Source organism: Aythya marila (assembly GCF_965140915.1).
Source record: "Aythya marila genome assembly, chromosome: 3".
Taxonomy (NCBI): Eukaryota; Metazoa; Chordata; class Aves; order Anseriformes; family Anatidae; genus Aythya; species Aythya marila.
Window position 1 is genome coordinate 17,913,447 of NC_139044.1, and position 20,353 is coordinate 17,933,799.

Consider the following 20,353-nt stretch of genomic DNA (forward strand, 5'->3'; position numbering starts at 1 on the left):
GCCGGGGCAGGCAGACAGCCCCAGCCCTGTCCCAGTGACACCAGCACCAACTGGGCCTGCTGGCAGGGCGGGGGCCAGCTGGGGCAGGTGCCAATAGCCCTTTCCAGCCCCCCTCACGCTTCTGCTTTGGGGTAGCCCACCCCTATGGGCCTCAGAGTCCCTCAGGAGGGGATGGGTTGGTTTCTGCACTGCCCCATGACAGACATAGAGCAGTGCAGTGCACATTCCTTGTACATACTTGGCGAGTCCTACACGTGGCTGCAGCTAAAAACCTGTGGTGAGAGCCTGGCTCTGCTCTGTCCATGCCCAGGATGGTTGCTACAGCAGGGAGATCTGCAGAAAGAAGGTCATCTGCCTCTGCCAGATGTTAGCTTCGCTTTTATACCCTGTGGCAGAGCTAGTGCGGGGGCAGGAGGTGGTCACGTTCATCCCAGGCTGGTTTGAAGCCAGGTGTATCGGCTGCACCCTGTGCAAGCAAAGCTCTTCCTTGGAGAGCATTCCTGTGCTGGTTTTAATACCACCTTTGTCAGAGCTCGCACGAAATGCAAGCTGGAAGTTGGATGTGTGTGGTGTGGCTCATCCTGAGCTGCACAGCAGGTTTTGGGTTGCTGCTGGACATGCTTTGCCCAGCTCTTCACAGCCCGTGTGCCCTGCATGCCCCCAGCTGGACTGGCACTGCCACCCCGAGCCAGGGTCACTTCCCTGGAGGGGTCTCCGTGTCCCACCAGGGCACGTCATTCTCCAGGACAGGTGACTGATCGTGCTGTCTTCCTTCCCTGGCCTCTGCTCCTTTCCTTCACCTTTCCTTCATCTCACGCAGCCCACAGGATGTCTTTTTGGCCTCTGCCCCTTCGCTCCATTGTGTGCAAACGAGCTGTCCAGCGCAGTGGGACAGAGCTCTGGAAACAGCCCCGTGAGCAGGAGCCTGTTGTTTAAAATAGCCCCTGTCTCCAGGAAGCCAGCCCTGCCTGTCCGAGACAATGAAAGGCACTGATGTGAAAATCAGCAGAGCCTCGGGGTACCGGGGAAATGGCGAGTGGCTACGAGGGGCTGCGAGGCCGGGAGCCTCAGGGCCAGGGCTGGGCGCTGTCCCCGCGGTGGGCCACACACAGGGCGTTCAGTGAAAGGTCCGTGAAAGGCAGCCTGTCCGTGTTGGCAGTGTTTTCAGCAAGTGCCTGATGGTGGAGACTTGCCTTTTGCCTTGTGGCAACGCAGCAGAGCCGCGGGATGGTTTGGGACACGCAAGGCAAGGCGTGCTGCCTCTGCCTCCCCCCACAGACAGGCCCTTCAGCTACCAGAGGGGCTGGTCGCACCCTACGTGGGGACACGCGTGACTTCTGAAACACCAGTTCTTCCTCCTGGCTCCTCCTCTCCCTGTCCCTCTGACGGCTCTCCCTTCTGTCCTAGAAAGAGGATGGCACTGTGAATCGGGACTTCAAGAAGACGCGGACAAAGGAGCAAGTCACGGAAGCCTTCAGGGAGTTCACCAGGGGAAACCGCAACGTCTTGGTGAGCAGGGGCTGCTGTGGGAGCTGCAGCGAGAGGGCTTCTCCCGCAGAGGCTACTCCGCAGCCCAGGGGAGCTCTCTTGAAAGAAAAATGGCAGAGAGAAACACCATCCTGTGGTGAGGGTGAGGAGAGGAGAGCTGGGAGGGGACACATTCACTGCAGCAGCACCCATCAGGTCCAAGTCCACTGAGGGCTCAGCCACAAAGCCTGTTGCAGAGGCTCTGCCCCATCACCCCCAGGACTGATGGCAGCCTCCGAGCCTCCTTTTTAGCCTTGGCTTTGACACAGCAGGTGCCAGAGACTCCTGCCCCGAGCTCACTCTGGCAGGAGGAGAGGCCAAGGCACCTCCATACCTGCACCAGGTGCCCTTCTCGTGGGCATGCCACAGCTGGCGTTTCCCAAGTTGTGCTGCACTGCCAGGAGAATACGAGCTGTAAACAATTCATATGGGCTGTGTCAAATATCCTACTGACAAAGGGCTTTATTTTAAGTTGCACTCTGTAAAGCCTACAAATGAAGGGCTGCAGATGGGGTAGCCCTCGGCACTGCCTCTTTCAAATTTGCTTTGACAGCAGTTACGCAGGGATTACTCTTGGATCTGCAAATTAAGCTGCCTGGCTGTGTTTTATATGTGGAGAGCTTGGAGCTCTCACTCTGTCACACAGTCTCTGGACTCCTTGGCCAAACCATCTCCTCAGGCAGTCACAGCGCGAGCAGTTTAATTGTGTGACATTGCCAGGGTACCTGCTGTGCACGGGCTGTGCCTCGTCCTTCTGCTCACACCTCGGAGACGAATTACCAAAGGGGCCCCGAGGAGCCCTGAGTGCCTTTCAGCAGTTTGCAGGGCTGCTTGTAAGGAGCACACGGTCAGCACTGAGGGTTTGTTTGCCTTTGTGGTTTCAGAACAGCTACCTGATCCGGCTGAAGGGTATCCGTGCCACCCTGGAGACATCCCCCTTCTTCAAGTGCCATGAGGTAATGCTCACATTCCCTTCCTCGGGTGCCATGTAGGTAGATCAGACTGCTTTAACCCCAACTTGTTCAAGGAGGAGGAGTCAAATTCAGAGGTTGTAAATTTCTACGGTTTTGAATTTATTCTCATATTTCCATACCTGTTTATCTAATACTGACAGCAGGTGACTGAAATAGTGTTCATGCATCTGACACGGGCTCAGATCTAATGGAAATCAATGTTCATACAAATTAAAAGTGATGTCAAAGGAATTCGATCTGCTTATGGTTTTATATGACTGGAAATAAATCCTAGTTTAAAAATAGGTCTTCTTGGGAGAAATTCCTGCCTGAATGCACAGGTCAGGTATCATTTGGCTGCCAGTTTCTCCATGCCATTTCATCTACCTGGCAAACTGCAGAGTGCATTTCCTTGGCACATGTTGTCATACGGGCAGGAATAATGCCTAGCTCAACGTGTCAGGAGTCACTGCTCCCCCTGCCCAAGGCAGAGCTGTGCTGCCCCTCTGATGGACCTTGATAAATGCCTCCCCCCAGCAGTGCCTGCAGGGCAATGGGGAAACCCAGGGAAATGTCACAGCTGAGTGTTTTGGGTCAGTTCAATGACAGAAACAAAATGCTCCCTGGAGTGAAGTGCCAAAGAGTTCATTTGAAAATGCAGGAACAAAACAGGCTTTTCAAAGAGGCTTTGAAAGGAGTTTCCAATCCTTAAAAATTGTAAAGAAGAGGCTTTGACTTTCCACCAAACTTCAAGATGAAGCATAGCAGGAGGGCTGCCAAGCCCTTCACATCTCCCCGTGTGGGTTGGGGCTCCTCTAAGCAGCTGCAAGAGAATTTGGTGACTCAGGCCAGGCAAGCAAAGAACGTCAGCAAAAGGCTTTTCCTTAAAATGCTGTATCCCGGCCAAGAGAGGGCTCTAAGAGCTTAGGAGAAGAGCTGAAGATAAGCATTTCTGGGAAATAATGCATGTTGCTGGAACTTGGAGATTTTCCCAATGCACTGGAGGAGGAAGTCTCCTTGAAAATGTGAATACATCGCAAACAGCACACGCATCCAGCTTAAAACCCTTGTCTAAAGGCAAACCCCAGTGACAGTACAGACATGGGAGTCCCTGGTAGCACTTAGTGCTGCTGCCTTGAAGGGCTGACGCCAGCGGGATGTCCCCAGGGCTGTGCTCCTCCTCTGGTCTGTCCAGGTTTTGGTGTGTGAGGTGTTTCCAGGTATCTGCACACCATGGCGTGTGTGCTGAGGCCATTGTGCTTTGCTCACCTGAAGTCCCCGTATGTGACACAAGAGCACGTGGGCTCACAGTCCACCAAATCTGTGCACATCCAGATGATGTGCTTCACCTTCACAGATGAAAATACCTGCAGGCTTTCCTGGGGCTTGTGGCTGGAAGGCCAGTCAGTAAGAGTGAGCCCTCCAAAGCAGCAGAAGGAATTTGTGGAAGAGGAAATTTGTGTCTGGTCACCTCCATAATGTGTGTGCAGAGCACTGTAAAAGCCAGGATGCTCTAGGGGGAGATCTGGGTGCTATCAAATGATGTTTCAGGCAGCAGTTTGTAAGTACCTCGTCCTTGGAGCATACCTGTTCCTACAGCGATGCCTGCAGAGTTGGTGCGTGTGAGTGGTGCTAACCAGCCACCAAGAGCCAACCTTGGAAAATCTTCAGTCAGGAGGCTGGGATTCATCTCACTCCTTCCCCAGGAACCTTGACTCAGTTTCCGAAATCACATCTGTACCTTTTGTGCCTGTGTTTTGCTGACCTTTTTCTTCTGCCAGAAGCGGGGAATTGTATGAATAAAAATCAGCCGGTCTGAATGCCTGATTTGCATGGGCAAACACTGCTGGCAAAGCACTGATCTTGCTTTTGCTCATGCAAAATCTCGGCATAACCTCTTGCAAACGCAGCTGTAGGTGAGGTGTCAGAGCTGGGTTTGATGTGAAGCAGGTGCACAACTAACTGAGCCCTTGTCTCCGCAGGTGATCGGGAGCTCCCTCCTCTTCATTCACGACAAAAAGGAGCAAGCCAAAGTCTGGATGATTGACTTTGGGAAAACCACCCCGCTGCCGGAGGGACAAGTTCTCCAGCACAACGTGCCCTGGGTGGAAGGGAACAGAGAGGATGGCTACCTCTGGGGACTGGACAATCTCATCCAGATCCTGACAGAGTTGTCCCAGAAGGAGGACTCGCATTAAAGCCATGCGTCCGACTCTGCCACTACCCCCAACCTGTTCCCAACTGACTCTTCTGAACTGCACTACAAGACACTTTCCAACCCTTGCCCTTCCCATTTTAAAGCTATTCTCTCCCTATTTAAGGTGGTTTTGTTGTGTTGTTTTGTTTTTGTTTTTTTTTTTAATTCCACATGTAAATACAGAGCTAACCTTCCAGAACAACTCCTGAACTTGAAACCTTGGCTTCACAGAGTCAGTAGCCCGGCTGTGCTGGAGCAGCCGGGGAGGGGTTGGTTAGGCAAACACACACTTTCCCTACCATGCTTTTGTCTCTTGTGCAGCATGGTTTTAAGGGAACCTTCCTCCTGAGTGGCCGTGGAGACACTGTGGGTCAGGGGATGCTGCAGCTGAGGCCCTGAGGTGCTGCCCAGGCACGGGGCTGTGGTGGAGGAAGGAGCCTCTGCCTGTGCTGGGTTCAGCAGCTTCACCTCCAAAACACCTCTGGCCACGCGTGGGACCCTTTAGTACCCAGGGCGGATGAGCAAGGCTTGAAGATGGTAAAAGACACTGGGGTTGATAACCTTTAGTTGCCTTTGCCAGCACCTTTTGCCCTGGGAACTGTCTTTGCTGAGTGCGTAAATCACTAGAATCGCAGACTTGAGTTTTTGTTTTGAAGACATTCCATTAATCCTGTGGAGGTTTCTCTGTTATTTTGGAGTCACACTGGAGGGTGAGGGTTTTGCTCTCGCTGCAGGGCCATGCGGTTGGGTACAGGTATCTCCCACGGCCGGGTGCTGCCCCCCCACGTCACCCACCTTGGCTGCACTGGCTGGGTGGGCAATGCCAGGAGCTCCTCACTGACCTTCCACAGTGAATAAAGGCTTTGGGCAGGGCTGGCAGGGAGAAAAACAGCTTGTAATGGACACCTACGAGATGTAAGGTAGACATCCAGGTTGGTCATTCTTTTTTTTTTTTGGGTTGTGCTGCCAATGCCTGCTCCTGGCCCAGAACCACCCTCCCACCTGGAGCACCTCCACCATTTGTACCCGTGCCAGTTTCTTGCCCGGTGCTTCCCAGCAGCTGGGAGTTACGGCAGACGAGCAGCACTCGAGGTGCCCCATTAGACTTGCATGGCAAAGCAGAGGGGGGAGGCGAGGCGTTCCTGTGCCTTCCCTTTTTCTTGCACTGCTTGCTGGCTCTGCCGCTACGCTCAGTCGCTAGCTTCCCAGCCTGTGTTTGGCCTCCCTGCTTCGAGTCCTGTGAAAACAACCAGTTCTCTATTCAGGGTGGAGGCTATTTTTTAACTTCCTGGAACATTTGAACTAAGCAGCTTGCTCACATCAGCACTGGCTCTCTAAAGGTCAGCTATTGATGGGCCGGCAGGACCGAGCTGCAGCCACAAACCCTGCACCTGCTGGAGCCCCAGGCCCCGGCTCACCTCGCTCCCGGCAGTGATGCTCGAGAGCCCCTCTGCCATCGTCTGCTGAGCAACACTCCCCTGCTGAGGGTCGTCTTCTGGCAGCAATAAGGGGGATTGGGCTGTCAAGCCCCCAGCAGCTGTGCCCCAGCCTCTTTCCCAAGGATTAAACTCCCCAAGGTTTTTCTCAGCTCCTGTCTCAGCAGACAAATGTCTTTAGCTCATAAGATGCCATTGTAAATGGTTGCATTGTTGCAGCTCTTCACCAGGCTTTCTAGACTAGCCCTTATGGAAGTGCCTTACAGACTTGCCTCTGTTCCATTAGTGTCATGGAAAAGGTTGGATTTTTTTTTTTTTAATGTTATATTTATTTTCATCCCATTTTAATTGCACAGAACACTAAAGCTTCATGCATGGAATCCCTTTTTTTTTTTTTTTTTTTTTTTTTAAACTGTGTTTTTAGTTTTTAAACCATCCCTTTTCCACCTTTGGAGAAAAGGTTTGAAGCGATATGCCTAGATATGTACCAGTTATTGCTGTATTTTAGCTTTGTGCTCTCATATATATATATATATATATATATTATTTTTTAAGACTTTATAAAATAGATTCTTCACTTTGTGGCTTCAGAAGAAGCAGATTGTTTCTCCCAGCTGTCTTATGCCTTTCTGGAGGCTGGAACAGTTGCTGTGAGGTATTTTCCCAGCTCCCACCTCCCCTTTCAGTCATTGGGTAACATGGAGAAAAATCTAAACTGGTCTGAACACCAATGCACAGTGCCTGTAAAAAAAAGAAAACTCCTGTAACTTTCCAAATAAAGGCATATGGGAAGCATCCTTCTGGCGTCGGTTCCGTTTGTGGCACAGCTTGCAGCTGCCTTGGGGCAACCCATGGCTTCTCCATGGTTCTCCCAGAGCAAAACTTTGCTGAAAGACTGGGAACCTCTTGCTATGAAAAATAACTTGTAGAGTACTACAGAACTGGCACTGCTACAACTTCACTCAGCAGTTCCTCACGGGCTGCAAGAAAGAAGCCTGGGTTTCCTATCTTTCACACTCTTGCAGCATCACTGCCAATATCTGATGGCTTACTTGCTAACTCCAGGTCATGGAGGCCACTGAGAGGCCCGTCTTGCTGAAGGGGACAGCAAAGATTTCCAAAGGGGCCTCCAAAACTCACCAAGCTGCCCCCTAAAATGCAAAGCTAGTAGATAAATAACGAGATCCTCAGATCTGTTCTCACCTACTATTGAAGGAAATACCGTGACAGTGTGGTAGATAAGGAAAGGGAAAAGGTCAGGGCAAGAAACCTGTCATGACTGCGTGCTGGAGTCTGGCAGTACCGAAATTTAGGTGCAGTTTGGAAACGGGCAGCTTTTCACACCAAGCTGTGTCTGCAAGCGCCACACAGCACACGCCACAGCAAGCACCCTGCCACCTGCTTTGCTGCACCCAAAGCAAAACCGCCCTCTCCAGGCTCCCTGCCGCAGCAGGAGTTAATAAATGAAATGTTCAACAAACAGCTCACAGCAGAGAGGTCAGCATTTACACGGATGCAACAAGGCAAACTTCAGATGCTGCTGTAGATACTTAACACTGCGAAGCCCCTGAGCACCTACCACAAGGCCATACAGCACAGGGCACTCTGTTCAAACTGTGTAATTTCTACTAATTATCTTCTCAATTATCTAATTATCTAGCACTTGCAAGAATGAGCCTCCTGTAAGTTTTTGCTGGAAGTGCTGGTTGTGGCTTTTGTGTGATGTGGGGCTCAGCTGTGCTGTGTGATGGTGGCTGAGGCTGTGCAAGGTGGTACTGGTGGTGGTGGTGGTGGTGGTGGTGGTGGTGGTGGTGGTGGTGGTGGTGGTGGTACTGGTGGTACTGGTGGTACTGGTGGTACTGGTGGTGGGGGAGCACCTGGAGATGTGTTTGGGCCTCACCATGGGCGATGCAGGGCAGCTGTGCTGCCAAGCCCCACAGGAGATGTCTGGAAGGGGTTATGAAGCCCAGGCAATGAGGATTCAGATAAATGACCTCAGTTGCTGCCACATTATGGCTGGTGGCTATAAATGAAGGTATTAGGGAGCAGGCAAACCCATGTTTGTGCCCAGATGAAATGCTGCTGGGCTTAGTGCTGGCAAAACCAGGCTTTTCCTCTTCTGTGTGCCACAGCAAGCCCAGTCCTGGAGGGCCCTTGCTCATCCCTGCAGGTGAGCCGTTCAGCTCGGGTCCCTGTGGCGTGGTTTATCTGTGGGGGAAGGCAGGAGCAAGCGGGGCATGGAGTACGGAGCCTATGGGCTGCGGGGTGCTGTTGGTTTGGGAACGAGCCGTGCAGATGCCCCACTGACACACATGAGAAGGGGGCTGCGCACCCCTTTAGGGCACGTCGCAGAGGACGAGCACCATTCTAACCCCACACCGAGCCGTGCCCAGCTGGGCCTTAAGCCCCGGCCCGTGAGGCGCGGCCCTTTCCGGAAGCGCTGCCGGGCCCGGGCCGTGCCCGCCCCCGAGCGGCCGCGCCGGGAGCGGCACCGGGGGAGGCCCCGGAGGGCGCTGCCTTGGCCCGGCGCTGGGGCTGCTGCAGGCCCCAGGCCGCGAGGGGTGGGGCTGGGAGTGGGGAGCCCTCCTTCCTTGTACACTTTATTATTTTTTTTCCCCAAAATGTAGAAATAAATCAGCCCGTGACACCCGCAAGGGTTAGAGCAGCCTTGCTTGCAAGGGGAACTGCGCCGCAGGGGAGCGTAGCAGCTCTGAGCAGCCAGGGGATGGCTCACAAGCACCAGGCAATGGAGCAAGGTTCCCCAAATTCACGTGCTGGTGATAGGTAGGTCACCAGTGCAGGCCTGAGTGGCCCTGGGAGGTTCAGAAGGAATAAAAGCAGCTGTGCAGCCTTTTATTTATATATATACACAACATTTTTCTGGAGCAGAGATGAGTTGCTGCGAACCGTCCTCCTCTGGATTAACATAGCCTGAAATTAACATTAGGAAAACAGTGGCAGCTCTGAAAAATGAAGTGCTTTTTGCTAAGCAAATATCCTCAGCTTGCTCGGGATGGATGAGCCTCGTGGAAGAAGGTGGCCTCGTGTGCATTGGTTACGATTTTGGTCCTTACCCATGCCCTTTGTCACAGCTGGGTGTGGGGCTTGCTCTCCCCCCATCAGGTGTGCCTGGGCTTCCCCAGTGACAAGGACATTTCTGCTCCACTTCGACTTTCTTTTAGCACTGTTGTAACAAACGTGAGGATGTTTGCTTCCCCCTAAAAAAGGCATCTTTGGGGTTGTATTTGGGCATGCAGCTGTCAAACACCCATTCCTGTCTGCAGCAGGCCTTCAGCACAGATCCCTGTGGCTTTGGGCTTTGCTGACCCAGCTGCTCTGTAAATGCACAGCAGGGAAGCTGGTCCCCTACCCAGATTTCAGCTCCTGTTGGAAGGTGCACTGCTGATATTGGATGTGTGCCCACATGTAAGTCTGGCTTGCAGCTCCCGTGTACCCCCTGCATTAGAGCAGATTGTGCAGCTGTGCTGTCTCAGTGCAGAACTAGAAACTTGGTACATGATACCATTATTTAGTGTGGGGATGCTCTGGTTACCACATTTGAACTCCCTCCGGGGGCCTGCTTCATGTATATTTAATAGGAAACTAATTTTGGGGACTGAGGCCCTCCTGCTGCGTTTACAGCCCACATCCACATGTTTTCCTTTGCAAACTGTCCTGGCCTCTGCCTCCCCTCTCAGGGAGCGTGGGCATTGCTGGAGGTTCTCACCCACCTGCTTAGTGGGTGGAAAGAGAAAAGTCTCCCTTCAATGTGGGGCCGATGGGTTTTTCTGTGTAAAAAGACTGTATTTCATTCCAGTTGTACAGCAATAGAATATATTTAAACTTAAAAAATAATAATAATAATCCACAGTATCAAAACACAGCAAGTCACAACCAAACAGTTGGCAACACTGGCAGGCTCACAAGCGCTCCTCCGTGACCGTCGCGGCTGGGTCAGTTCGGGCTCCAGCATGGAAATGAAACAGGCTGAGTGAACGTCAGGACACCAGCACTGTCCCCATGTGGGGAGAATATGGTGCATGTGGGCACCAGCTCCACCTTCAGTAGGGTGCTGCTGCCCTCTGGGTGAGGTGGGACTGATTTTTTAGCCCAGACCAGCCTGGTCTGTGGGTGAGGAAGAACTGGTGGGTGGTGGGGGGGGGCTAATCTCTGTTTAGCTAGTGTCACCGTCACCTGGTGTGGTACAGCAGGGTGGGCATGCAGGAGGGGTTGAAATGCTGTGTTCCAGTTGGGAAAACCCATTCCAGAACTGCCTGAAAGTGCACGGAGTGCGTGAACACGGAGAAGTGCTATCTGCAAAACATCGCGATGCAGCACCAGTGAGCAAAGCCACTCCTTTGGCTGGGAGGAACATCAGGTCTGGCTGTATTTATGGCTCTTCTTGTGCCTGGCCTTAAAGCGTCAAAGAAGTCTTGGTGTTGACATGTAGGGGATGTAGTTTATGTTGAATAGTTTTGTGTGTGTGTGTGTGGTTTTTTGTTTTTTTAAAGTGTATTTGTGGGATAAAGCCCTGTGCATTGCCTCTGTGGTGCTGCACAGTGGCAGGGTATGAGGACACCCTGATGGCTTAGCATGTGCATGGCTCATCCCCAAGTGGTGAGGAGGCAATACCAGGATGGGATAAAGCAGCCCCTGAAGAGTAATGGCATCATGGGTTTTCGTGCTTGGGTTTCCCAAGCATGGAGCTCTGCATAACACCTCATGCATCATGGAGAGGCTACGACCGAGGGCAATTTCCAGCAAAACTGAAAGGTCTTTAATAAATTAAGTGATGCACATGGAGAGGAACATGCGGCTCTTTTGGCAGTGTGGGAAGCGGTGGCACAGACACAGGTACCCACATGTCATGTACCCATAACGCCTGCTGCCAGATCATTTCCTAGCACAAAGCCTGACTGAGGGCAGCAGGAGGTGTCCGGTGTTAATATGGCAAAGTTTCTAGGAAGTGCTGGGATCACCCGTCATGCTGCCACGGACAGGAGGTGCTGAGCCTCTGCAGGCAGCTCTGCCGGGCAGGCAGGAGCGCCGAGGGCAGGGACCATTTTTCACAGCACCTTTTCCATGGTAAGTACAGAACTGGCAACACCAACAGATCTATGAACATTGAAATGGTTCGGCTCACTGAAACTACTTTATGACTCACCACGAGTTTCAAAAGCACATTTGGTTTGGTTCCTACCTGGAAGTGCTTTCCAGCAAGCAGTAAATCAGCTTTTTTTTTTTTTTTTTTTTCAGCCCGGCTAGGTTTAAAGTACCAAGGAACTATTTCATTAAAGCCCTTTTTGAGAAACCTGGTTTTCCCAGTCAGGAAAGAGCAACAGAGGACAGTTTGTTGCTGGCTGATGGTGGTGAAGCAGTTGCATTTGTTCTTCGTAACCTGCAGTCGCTCTGTAGCTGCAACACTTGCACCTAAAGCATTTGTACTCATAAAGCGCAGGATGGTGTCGAGCCATCCGGTTCAGCAGCTGGATCATGCGCAGGGCCTGCAGTTACAGCCTTTTGGTATTTTGCTGTACCAAAAAAATGTGAAAGGGGGCAGTATTTACCAGGAGGAAGAGGAGGAATATCTTGGTGGAAGCCCTGAAAGCGTTAGCTGATGTGCCTGGTGAGGGGTGGCTGGGACAGTCCTGTTTCCACAGGCAGGAGCGAGCACACCGCGTGCACCCATGGCAGAGGAGGTGGGAAGGTGCTGGATTCATCTGGCCCTAAAAATAATAACAACAAATAATTAATAATAATAATAATAAGCATTGCTCCTGAAGGAGAGCTTCAAATCAGCACTTCTACCTGGGCTTTCATGGCATTGGTCTTCTCACCAGTGAAAATTGTGGCCCCCTGCTTCTGGCTGCTGGCTTCCCCGCTGTGGGCTCCTTGGGAGCAGTGTTGGGGTCTGGGCTCCGCTCGATCCATCCCTGGACAGAGGTCTAGTCTCTTGGGAGCAGGGAAAAAACATCCTCCATCCATCCAGTGGTGTCACAGAAATGTCTCTCCAGGGAAGGGCAACTGGAAAAAACAGCGTTCCTCGTTGCTTTTGCAGCAGTTGGTTGAAAATTCAGTCCAGTGCTCTCTGTAAGGTAGCTGGGAGAGCGACGAATCTGTAAAGCTGCTCCTGTCCTGAAGCAGGGAGCGGAAATCTGGCTGTTTATTAAAGTTGATCCCTCTCACAGGCAGAAATTGGACCCTTTGGCCTTGGTGTCCATCTGGCAGACCTCAGCACCTCTGGAGTTGTACATTGGTTGCTTGATCGACTTCACCAATTTGACAGTAAGGTTAAAAACAAGGAAAAAAAAATGATCAAAGTGGTGTTCCCCTGAGTGTGCAGCAGTCCTGAGGAGTTCAGCATGTTCATGCAAGCATTCCCCTGGCTAACCACAACATCCCATCCTCACTACAGTGCACAGGCAGCACCAAGCACACAAGTGTATCAGTCCCCACAGGTGCCAAAGCACATCCTTCCTAGATGACGTTTAGCTAGTTATCTGCTGCTCCTGGTCCAGAACTTGGGAAGGGCTTCTGCACCTGAAGGCTTTGTCTGTTTGCTTTTTAACACCAGGGTAATGCTGAGGAACTCAGCTCTTGCCTTTAATGCAGGTTGCCCCCAAATTTAACCTTTCCTACTGCAATCCACCCCAAGTGAATCAGGCTGGGATTTCCGAATAGCTGCTGTCGTGCAAACCATCACCACCTCGTGGTGTGACAATCACACTGCCTTTCATTTTCAGCACACCCAGCCTGAGGTTAACAAGAAGCACCAGCTGCTACCTGTCCTCCCAAGAAACCCACTTCACTGCTGCCTATGCTGTGTGGTTTATCTCACTCCAGAAGCTGGTGTTTTTCATTTTCCTCTAAAAATTGAAAATGAGAGGCTTTTCTGTCTGCACCATGCTATGGACCTTTGCTTTTTGTAGAGCAGCTGAAAAACCAGGGTTCAGCTTGCCCATTTTAACACAGGATAGTTGGAAATAGCTGTTTGAGGCTGTCCAGGACAGCGGCACAATGTGCAGTGCATGAGCCCAGCAGAAACCCCCTGGGTTATTTCTGCAGCTCTCTCCACCCAACGAGCCAAAGGCACGTCTTCCAGAGACCATGGGCACCAGAGGATGTGTTCAGTGGTGCTAAGGCAGCTGTGCATGCATTTATCTGAGCATATGGACTCAGGCATGCTGCCCTGGTGCACCAGCTGGCTTCTGTACACACACAGAGGGTGCAAATTATGCTGGCTTGGCTGAAATCTGCCAAGTTATCCAAAAAAAGTTATCCTAAGTGAGAGGGTCTGCACTGCAAGCATACCACTGTGCTTCAAAATGTGCTTTCAAAGCCAGCGGTCGTGTTGTGAGAGGCCGGGCACAGCAGGGGATGCGTGCTGCCAGCTGCCTCCCTGCAGAAATTACAGGTGAGGAGCAGCTCAGGTCTGTCTGCTTGGGCACATCCTGGTAAAGGCAATGGGATTTTTTTGCTAGGGATAGATGGATGGACAGACACACGCACATACTATCTCCCACCTACCCCCTTCTTTTCCCAAAGGGCTCCCAGCAGGTCCTACCTGCCCCAACGCAGCCCCGCTCGCCCTGCCAAAAAGGAACAAGGGGCCTGGCCAGCAGCTGCAGCTCTGCAGGCACACCGTGGGCATGCAGCTCCACGCCTCGGCCACGATAGCAGCAGGGCACAATCCTCAAGCATCAGGCACTCACCCCTGGGGAGCAGAGCGGAGATGCTCCATCGACCGGTCCTGCAGGACACGCTGCGCAGGGATCCACGGCCAAACCAAGGACAGCAGGTTCCTCCCAGGGGAAGGGGAGAAGTCTTTACACTGGAGGTTTTTGGCAGCACGGGGCTTGTCCCACTGCCCCACCAGCAGCACACAGGGTGCAGGGGATCCCCGCCTCCCGCTGGTAGGAGCTTCCCGGGGCCAGTGGGAGGTCTGGGGCTTGCCTGGAGCCAGAGGATCGGTGTAGAGGACAGCCCAAATCAGTTTAAGAGTAAAATGCGATTTACAGCAAGCACATTTCTCAAGACATCTGCAGTGATAGAGCATCGAAGGTACACAGCTGAGGAAGCTGGGCTGAGCCCTCTGCTGCCACCAAGCAGTCAAGAAGGGGCTCTCGGAAGGGAAAAAGGTACCGGTTGTTGCTTCTACAGGCTGTACGTCTGTCTATTGATAGCTCCTTGGCATTTGATGTTCACAGCTGGTTTTCTTTAATGTAACAGGAGGCAAAAAATGTCTAACAGGAGGCAGAATGGCTTTGACCGCTTGCTGCTGGAAGGACAGAGAGAGCAACACCTCCCGCTCCCCCAGCTCTGCTGCCTGCCCGGGTGCCACCTTCACCGGGGGGTTTCCTCCTCTCGGCACCCTCCTTTTGCTCCTCCTCGACCACCCGCCGCACACAGGCTGGGGCTGGTCCCAACGCACGCTGCCTCTGCCCCATCTCTGCTCCTCGCTCAGTGCAAGTCTCCTGCTGCCGCTCTGCACCTCCGCTCCGCTGGATGGGCAGGGGGACAGGGGCGAGCACAAAACAAAAGGAAGAAGAAAGACAAAGGGTAGTGAGAAGGTCCGTGGCCCGCGGCTGCCAAAGGAAATCTCTCGCCGTGTTTCTCTCAACATTTTTGTCCCAGCCACTACAGCTGCTGTGGGATCCCCTGCTCCTTGTAGCCTGTGAGGAGGAGGGGAAGGGAACACGGTTAGTCTCAGCTCCTAAAGCCCCTTGGCAGCCCCGGCAAGGCTCCGGCAAGCCTGGTGCACGAGGAGGTGTACGCTGACCCACGCAGGGGGGTAACCACCTGCCCTGGTAGGAACGGGGGCACGCTGCTGGGAGGGGTTACAGAAATGCTGGGTATAGCTGTGGCTGCCAACGCTACAACCTATAACCTCACACCTTCACGGGTACGCTGGGGCTGTCCCCATCAGGATACTCCGGCTGCTTCATTACCTGTTTGCTCTGCCCCAGCCCACCAGCATTAGAGGTGTTTTTGTCAGTCCGGCTGCACTGGGGACAAGGGATCTGCTCAGCATAAAAAAGGCCCAACCCTGCCAGCTGCCTCAGCTGGGGTGAGCTACCAGGGGCTGGGGCAATAGCAGAGCCCCCGCAGCTCTTGTGTGACATCTTGAGGGGACGAGAAAAACATGTCATTTGTTTAATGCTTCCCTAGGTAGTTGCAATGACCTCACCGCACGATTTACCTGCTGCCGTTGTAAAAGAAGCTGAGGCTGTAATGTGACAGATCTCCTCTTTAAAAAATAAAAAGCGACAACAAAAATCCCAACAAACTGTCCTTACCTGCGCTGCCTGTGATAGTGAAGCTCTTCCAACCAGGTATCTTTTTAAATTTGTTTTCTTTGCTTGAATAAAGTGTAAAGTTTGTATTTTGAATTAAAAATAAAAAATAAAATTGAAATTCTACATCCCAGAGAATGTTTAATGCTTTGAACGTTGATATTTTAAAAATTTCTTTCCAACTCACATGTAAGGTTGTTCTAAGTCCATCTAAAGAGGCTAAACACAGAGCACACTCAAGTGCTCCAACCTCTATCTTTAAGGGACTGAAAGGGTGAGCTGAGAGGTGGCCCTGGTAAATGAACTCCACTGCACTTTGGAAATGTCTATGCATGCATCCAGCCTTGGCAGCCTAAATCCCCTTCTGTTAAAGGAGCACAGGGAGGCAAGGGCTGGATGAACACTTCTCAGCACAGCGCTGTCCCACACTGCTTCCTGCGCCGTGCAGCTCAACAGAAGGATTCCCAGATCTTTCCAGCAGTATTTTGTAGGGAAAAAATGATTTCTTGTCCATTTATGTTCTGTGAGTCGGCTGTGAAGGCAAAATGAAGCCCTGCAATGTGGAGTTACCTATGGCACCACTCTAGCTTGTTTAGTAAAAAAAAATAATAAACGTGGACTGGAGAGCAGGGGTCATGCTGTAAATCCTTAGCTGAAGCAGGATAGGTTATACTAACAATTGCTATGTTGTTTAGCCTCGCCTTTAATTAAGATATAACAGAAATCCTTTCAGTTCTGCTGCTTGGTTTTGCGAATGGCTAGAAGCCCATTGCAGTGGCAGAGCTTGTATCACTCTTTACATGAACAAAGTAAGCCAAAAGATGACCTCTTCTGTGCTAAATTACATTATTAAAACACTTAAGACTTACTTGTCCTATTAAATAGTTTATACATTAAAATAAATAGTTCCTGTGCTTCTTATATAGCACTAGGTATTTTGTGTAGAGCAACTTCATGTTAGTGTGCTTGTGTAGCAATAGTATTGAGGTGTAGTTTGGTGAAGCAGACAGGTCTAGAACCAGCACTTGTGCCCAAATTCACCAACTGAACCAAGGTTGCTTGAAATTGCACTTCTGTAAACCATTGCACGATTGCATTTAGAGAAAGCTGAAGGCAAAAGGCAAGCAACCTACACAGGCTGTCCTTCTGCTGGCCCTCCCCAGGAGCACGTTCCTGCTCAAGGTTCCCTGAGGCCAGAGCAGGTTGCTACCACCCCTATCCACCTGTGACACAGCCTAGGGAACATTTCGACCTTGGTCTGTCTTGCAGCTACAGCAGTATACCAGGATCTTCCACCTGGCACACGGTGGGACTGTTGCAGGTGCCCTGGGTTTCTCCGAGAAGAGCTCAGGCATCACCTGTTGTAGGGGCATTGGGATTTGTGAGCAACCTGCCCTTGGGATGGGGATGCAGGCTACTGCCAGAGGTGGTACCCTTCTTGTTCCCCTGCATCCGCTGGAGCGACCAAAGGACAGACAGACAGACAGACACAGGCAGACACGCACAGACAGCACAGACAGAGCAGGACATGGGCTGGGAGCAGGCAGCACCTGCCCAAAACACACCTAAGCTCCTCACCCTAGACAAGTGCTTGCTGCGATCTGCCATGAGGTGTGAGGGTGAGGAGGAAGGAAGAACAACAGAAACAAACTTACCTTGTGAAACTTGGATGGTGAACAAAAGGAGGCAAAGGAACATGAAAGAAAGAGAGAGGGAGAAATGTAACTGTAGGCTATATATCCGAAACACATGAACAATGAGTAAACTGGGGCTGTGAAGTACACAGAGAACAACTCTACAATCAAACGTTGACACCAAAGCTAACCCTTGACAAGGCTGTGTTTAGCTACAATCCTTGTATTTGAAGTGGGTTGTTTTGTTTGGGGTTCTTGTTTAGGGAGGCCCGTGGAATCCTCATCTGTTTTTCAGGTCACTGGCCCTGAGCGGAGCACCTCCAAGCCCACGAGGTGCTCCCATGAGTGCTCTCCTCGGTGACATTGCTATTACATAGGCTGGACTGAAGAGGAACTGAAGGTGGAAAACAAGACATCTTGGTGTACAGGATGGCACATACACTGTTCATGGTCCAACAGCCAGGAGAACTACACCTGCTGGCTTTTCTCCAGGTTTGCCACCGCATTTGCTCGTGCCCACAGGTGTCTTCATGTCCCAGCCTGACTGGTTGCTGCTGACCTTGGCCCTATCTAACATTCATAAATGAGGTCACGAACTTAACCCACTGCAGCCCTTGGTAGGAGACCACGACAAAGGTTATTCCACCTACTTACCTTAGGCATAGTCTGGGGAATGGTTCTATTTAGACTGTAAGGAATATAATGGATCTAAGTAGGCAATTTGCCCCCAGAATTTCCTTAATCTCACGAAGGGTTACCAGCTGTTTAGGGATGCTCTTCTCTTCTGAGTTTCTCACATGCTTTCTGTTTTCTTTCCTTACCAGGGCAACTGCAGAACCTACCCTAGGACGGGCCCTGTGGAGAAGACAGGCCTTGGTGACACTTCCCAAAGTCTCTGGGAGCCCAGATGTACAGTAACCATGCAATCATCTGTCAATTCTGGCGAGGCGTGAGCATTGTAATTAGCAAAGGAGTGAGTGACGAGTGGACGGGATGATTACAGGTAATTTCTTACTACTGTTTTCCAGTTCTTGAAAGGCCAAGGACTGCTGCAGCAGGAGTCTCTGTCCTCTGAAACCACAAGTGACAGTGCCTTTGCTCATTCGTAGGCACAGCCATGCACACTGTTGATTTGTATGTCTGATCACCTTCTCTATTCACAAAATGAATTCCTGTGCCACAGAAGGGAATTAGGCCAGTTTAACACAGCTTGTTCTCAACAACCCCAGGCTGACTCTTGCTTTGTTTCTTTTTATTTTCTGAATGCTTGCAAATCATCCATGTGACTAGCTGTTCCAGGAACTGAAGTGTACCTGACTGACCTATAATTCCTCTCATTTTTCTCCACATTAAAGACAGGCAGCATGACATTAGCCTCAAGGTTCCTCTCCTATTGGACCAGGCTCCTGCAGTGCTCCCCTCTTAGAGTCTGAGAATTAAGGAGCACTAGGAAGGGAAGAATAGCAACAAGCCTCCCTAGCTGCCACGCAGTGCTCTGCCAATCAATGTAATGGCACAGGCTCAGCCTTGAACCCATGAAAGAGGCACTGATCCCTCATGGCATCCATGGAAGTCCAGAGCAAAGGCCCCCCAGTCCCTTTATCTGTGATACCACACGCTCTGCCCATCTTCAGCCCATCAGAATCACACTACCTGTATATATGGGACAGCCACAGGGAGGCACGGACTCAACCATCCCATGGTGAGGAAGATTAGAGGTTCAGGGGCAGTGGTTCCGTAGGTTTTGACTACTCCCAACCCAAATGCAAATTCAAGTTGCAACAGTTTGTGGTTTCTGCTCAGTGCAGAACAAACTGCAAACAACTTGTTTCCATTTGTATGCAAACAAACTCAAACCAAAGCAAAACATTTTGTGGCAGTGTTTTTAAATGAAATATCTTATTTCTTGCATTTAAAACATTGTTTCATTTTTAATGACTCAGTTTTGAATTTGGTTTTGTTTTAGTTTTGTTTTTACATGAAAACAAAGCATTGGGGAAAAAACAAAACAAAATACATTTCACTTCAGGCCTGGCAGGCTGTTTGATCCAGCTGGGAGCAATTGATCACTTCTGTTTTTTTCCTGTGATTGCAAAGCTATTTTTTCTTTTGTTTTCCATCAACCATGAGCTGCTTAACGTATTCAGGATTTCCTTTATATATTATAAGTAAACTTAAAACCTGGCTATTTAATGAGCTGGTTAACATGAGGCATGTGGGCTCCCCTTCCCCTTCTGTACTAGCAGATAGACCTGGATGAAGCTGTGGTTTTATCCCCAGCAGCCAAACCAGAAAACTAGTTGGAGCCTCCTGAGCACCAGCCATTTGCCCAGCTGATGTGTGTCTTTGCTATGTGACAAGGGGAAGGTAAGTCACAGTTTCAGCTGCAGCTCTTTGTCTGAACAGGTGCTTGACACTCCAAAAGCAGGTCTGCCAGCAGCGTTCCACATGCTGAGGCTGCCCAGCAGAGCAACAGTGCTAGCGTGTATAGGTACAAGCATGTAATTACCCAATTGCACACAAATTAGGCAGGTTCTTAGAGACATTTCACAGTTACAGACTGACTCACATGTTATCCTCATCAGGCTACCCAACATGCAGGTACATCTGAGATGAAACTTCTGCTGGTTTGCAGGGGAAAACAAAGTGTAGTGCTGTCTTTGTCTTGAGGAAAGCCTTTTGTTTCACTCATGTTCACATCATCTTACTGTGTATGTGGGTCTCCCTGAACTCAGCCTGTAAATTGAAGCTGGCTCAGAAAGTAGCAGGTGGTTTGGTGGATGGGTTTAACCGGTGGGTTTGGCATCTGAAAATGTGCTCTGTTTTCCTGCTGTTCTTTTCAGTTTCATCCATTTAATTGTTTTGCTGGTGCCTGGCAGTTTCCTGAGATCCTCCTCCCACAGAGATGTCATCAGCAGAGATGACTACGCGAAGACCCTTCAAACAAAACAGCAAAAGCTACTGGTAAGACATTCTCCAGAAGCCCTCACTTTGGGAACTGCTGACCCCCTTGGTCTGGAAGGTCCCAGACCTGTTCAGCTGGGGCAGTGTCCACCAAAGTGAAAGTGTCCACCAGTGAAAGTCTTTAGCAGATAAAGTGACAGAGCTTGTGGGCTGGCAATACGTAGTTAAGCAGTTGGCTGACCTAAGTTATGTATGTTCAAGGAAGGATTCCTCTCTTCTTCCTCTAGAGTAGTGGTTCAGAGCCTTCTTAAAGAGTGTAGGGGAATTCCTTCCAGAAAAAGCTCAACAGTCCTATTGAGCCTAAGAACTTAATGAAAAGTGAAAAAAAGCCTTTGGTTACATAGATTCA

The 20,353-nt window shown here is 50.8% G+C and overlaps 2 protein-coding genes and 1 long non-coding RNA gene across 3 annotated transcripts in view; 1 reads left to right on the top strand and 2 right to left on the bottom strand.

Annotated features, from left to right (window-relative positions):
• Window positions 1-4,795, top strand: part of ITPKB (inositol-trisphosphate 3-kinase B) — a 50,667-nt gene extending 45,872 nt beyond the window's left edge. Inside the window, exons 6-8 of the mRNA XM_082755529.1 lie at window positions 1,408-1,509; window positions 2,412-2,483; window positions 4,463-4,795. Of these exons, the coding sequence (XP_082611655.1) occupies window positions 1,408-1,509; window positions 2,412-2,483; window positions 4,463-4,678 (390 nt within the window). The 3' untranslated portion in view covers window positions 4,679-4,795. The remainder of the gene's footprint in view (window positions 1-1,407; window positions 1,510-2,411; window positions 2,484-4,462) is intronic.
• Window positions 4,796-10,131: 5,336 nt separating this feature from the next.
• LOC309877100 lies at window positions 10,132-14,767 on the bottom strand. The gene is made up of 3 exons (XR_014317314.1): window positions 13,826-14,767; window positions 11,922-12,382; window positions 10,132-11,839 (listed from the first exon to the last, which is right to left on the bottom strand). It is a non-coding gene; the product is annotated as an uncharacterized lncRNA (long non-coding RNA).
• Window positions 14,768-19,016: 4,249 nt separating this feature from the next.
• Window positions 19,017-20,353, bottom strand: part of STUM (stum, mechanosensory transduction mediator homolog) — a 28,611-nt gene continuing 27,274 nt past the window's right edge. Inside the window, exon 3 of the mRNA XM_082758182.1 lies at window positions 19,017-19,977. Coding sequence (XP_082614308.1) covers window positions 19,952-19,977 — 26 coding nt within the window. The 3' untranslated portion in view covers window positions 19,017-19,951. The remainder of the gene's footprint in view (window positions 19,978-20,353) is intronic.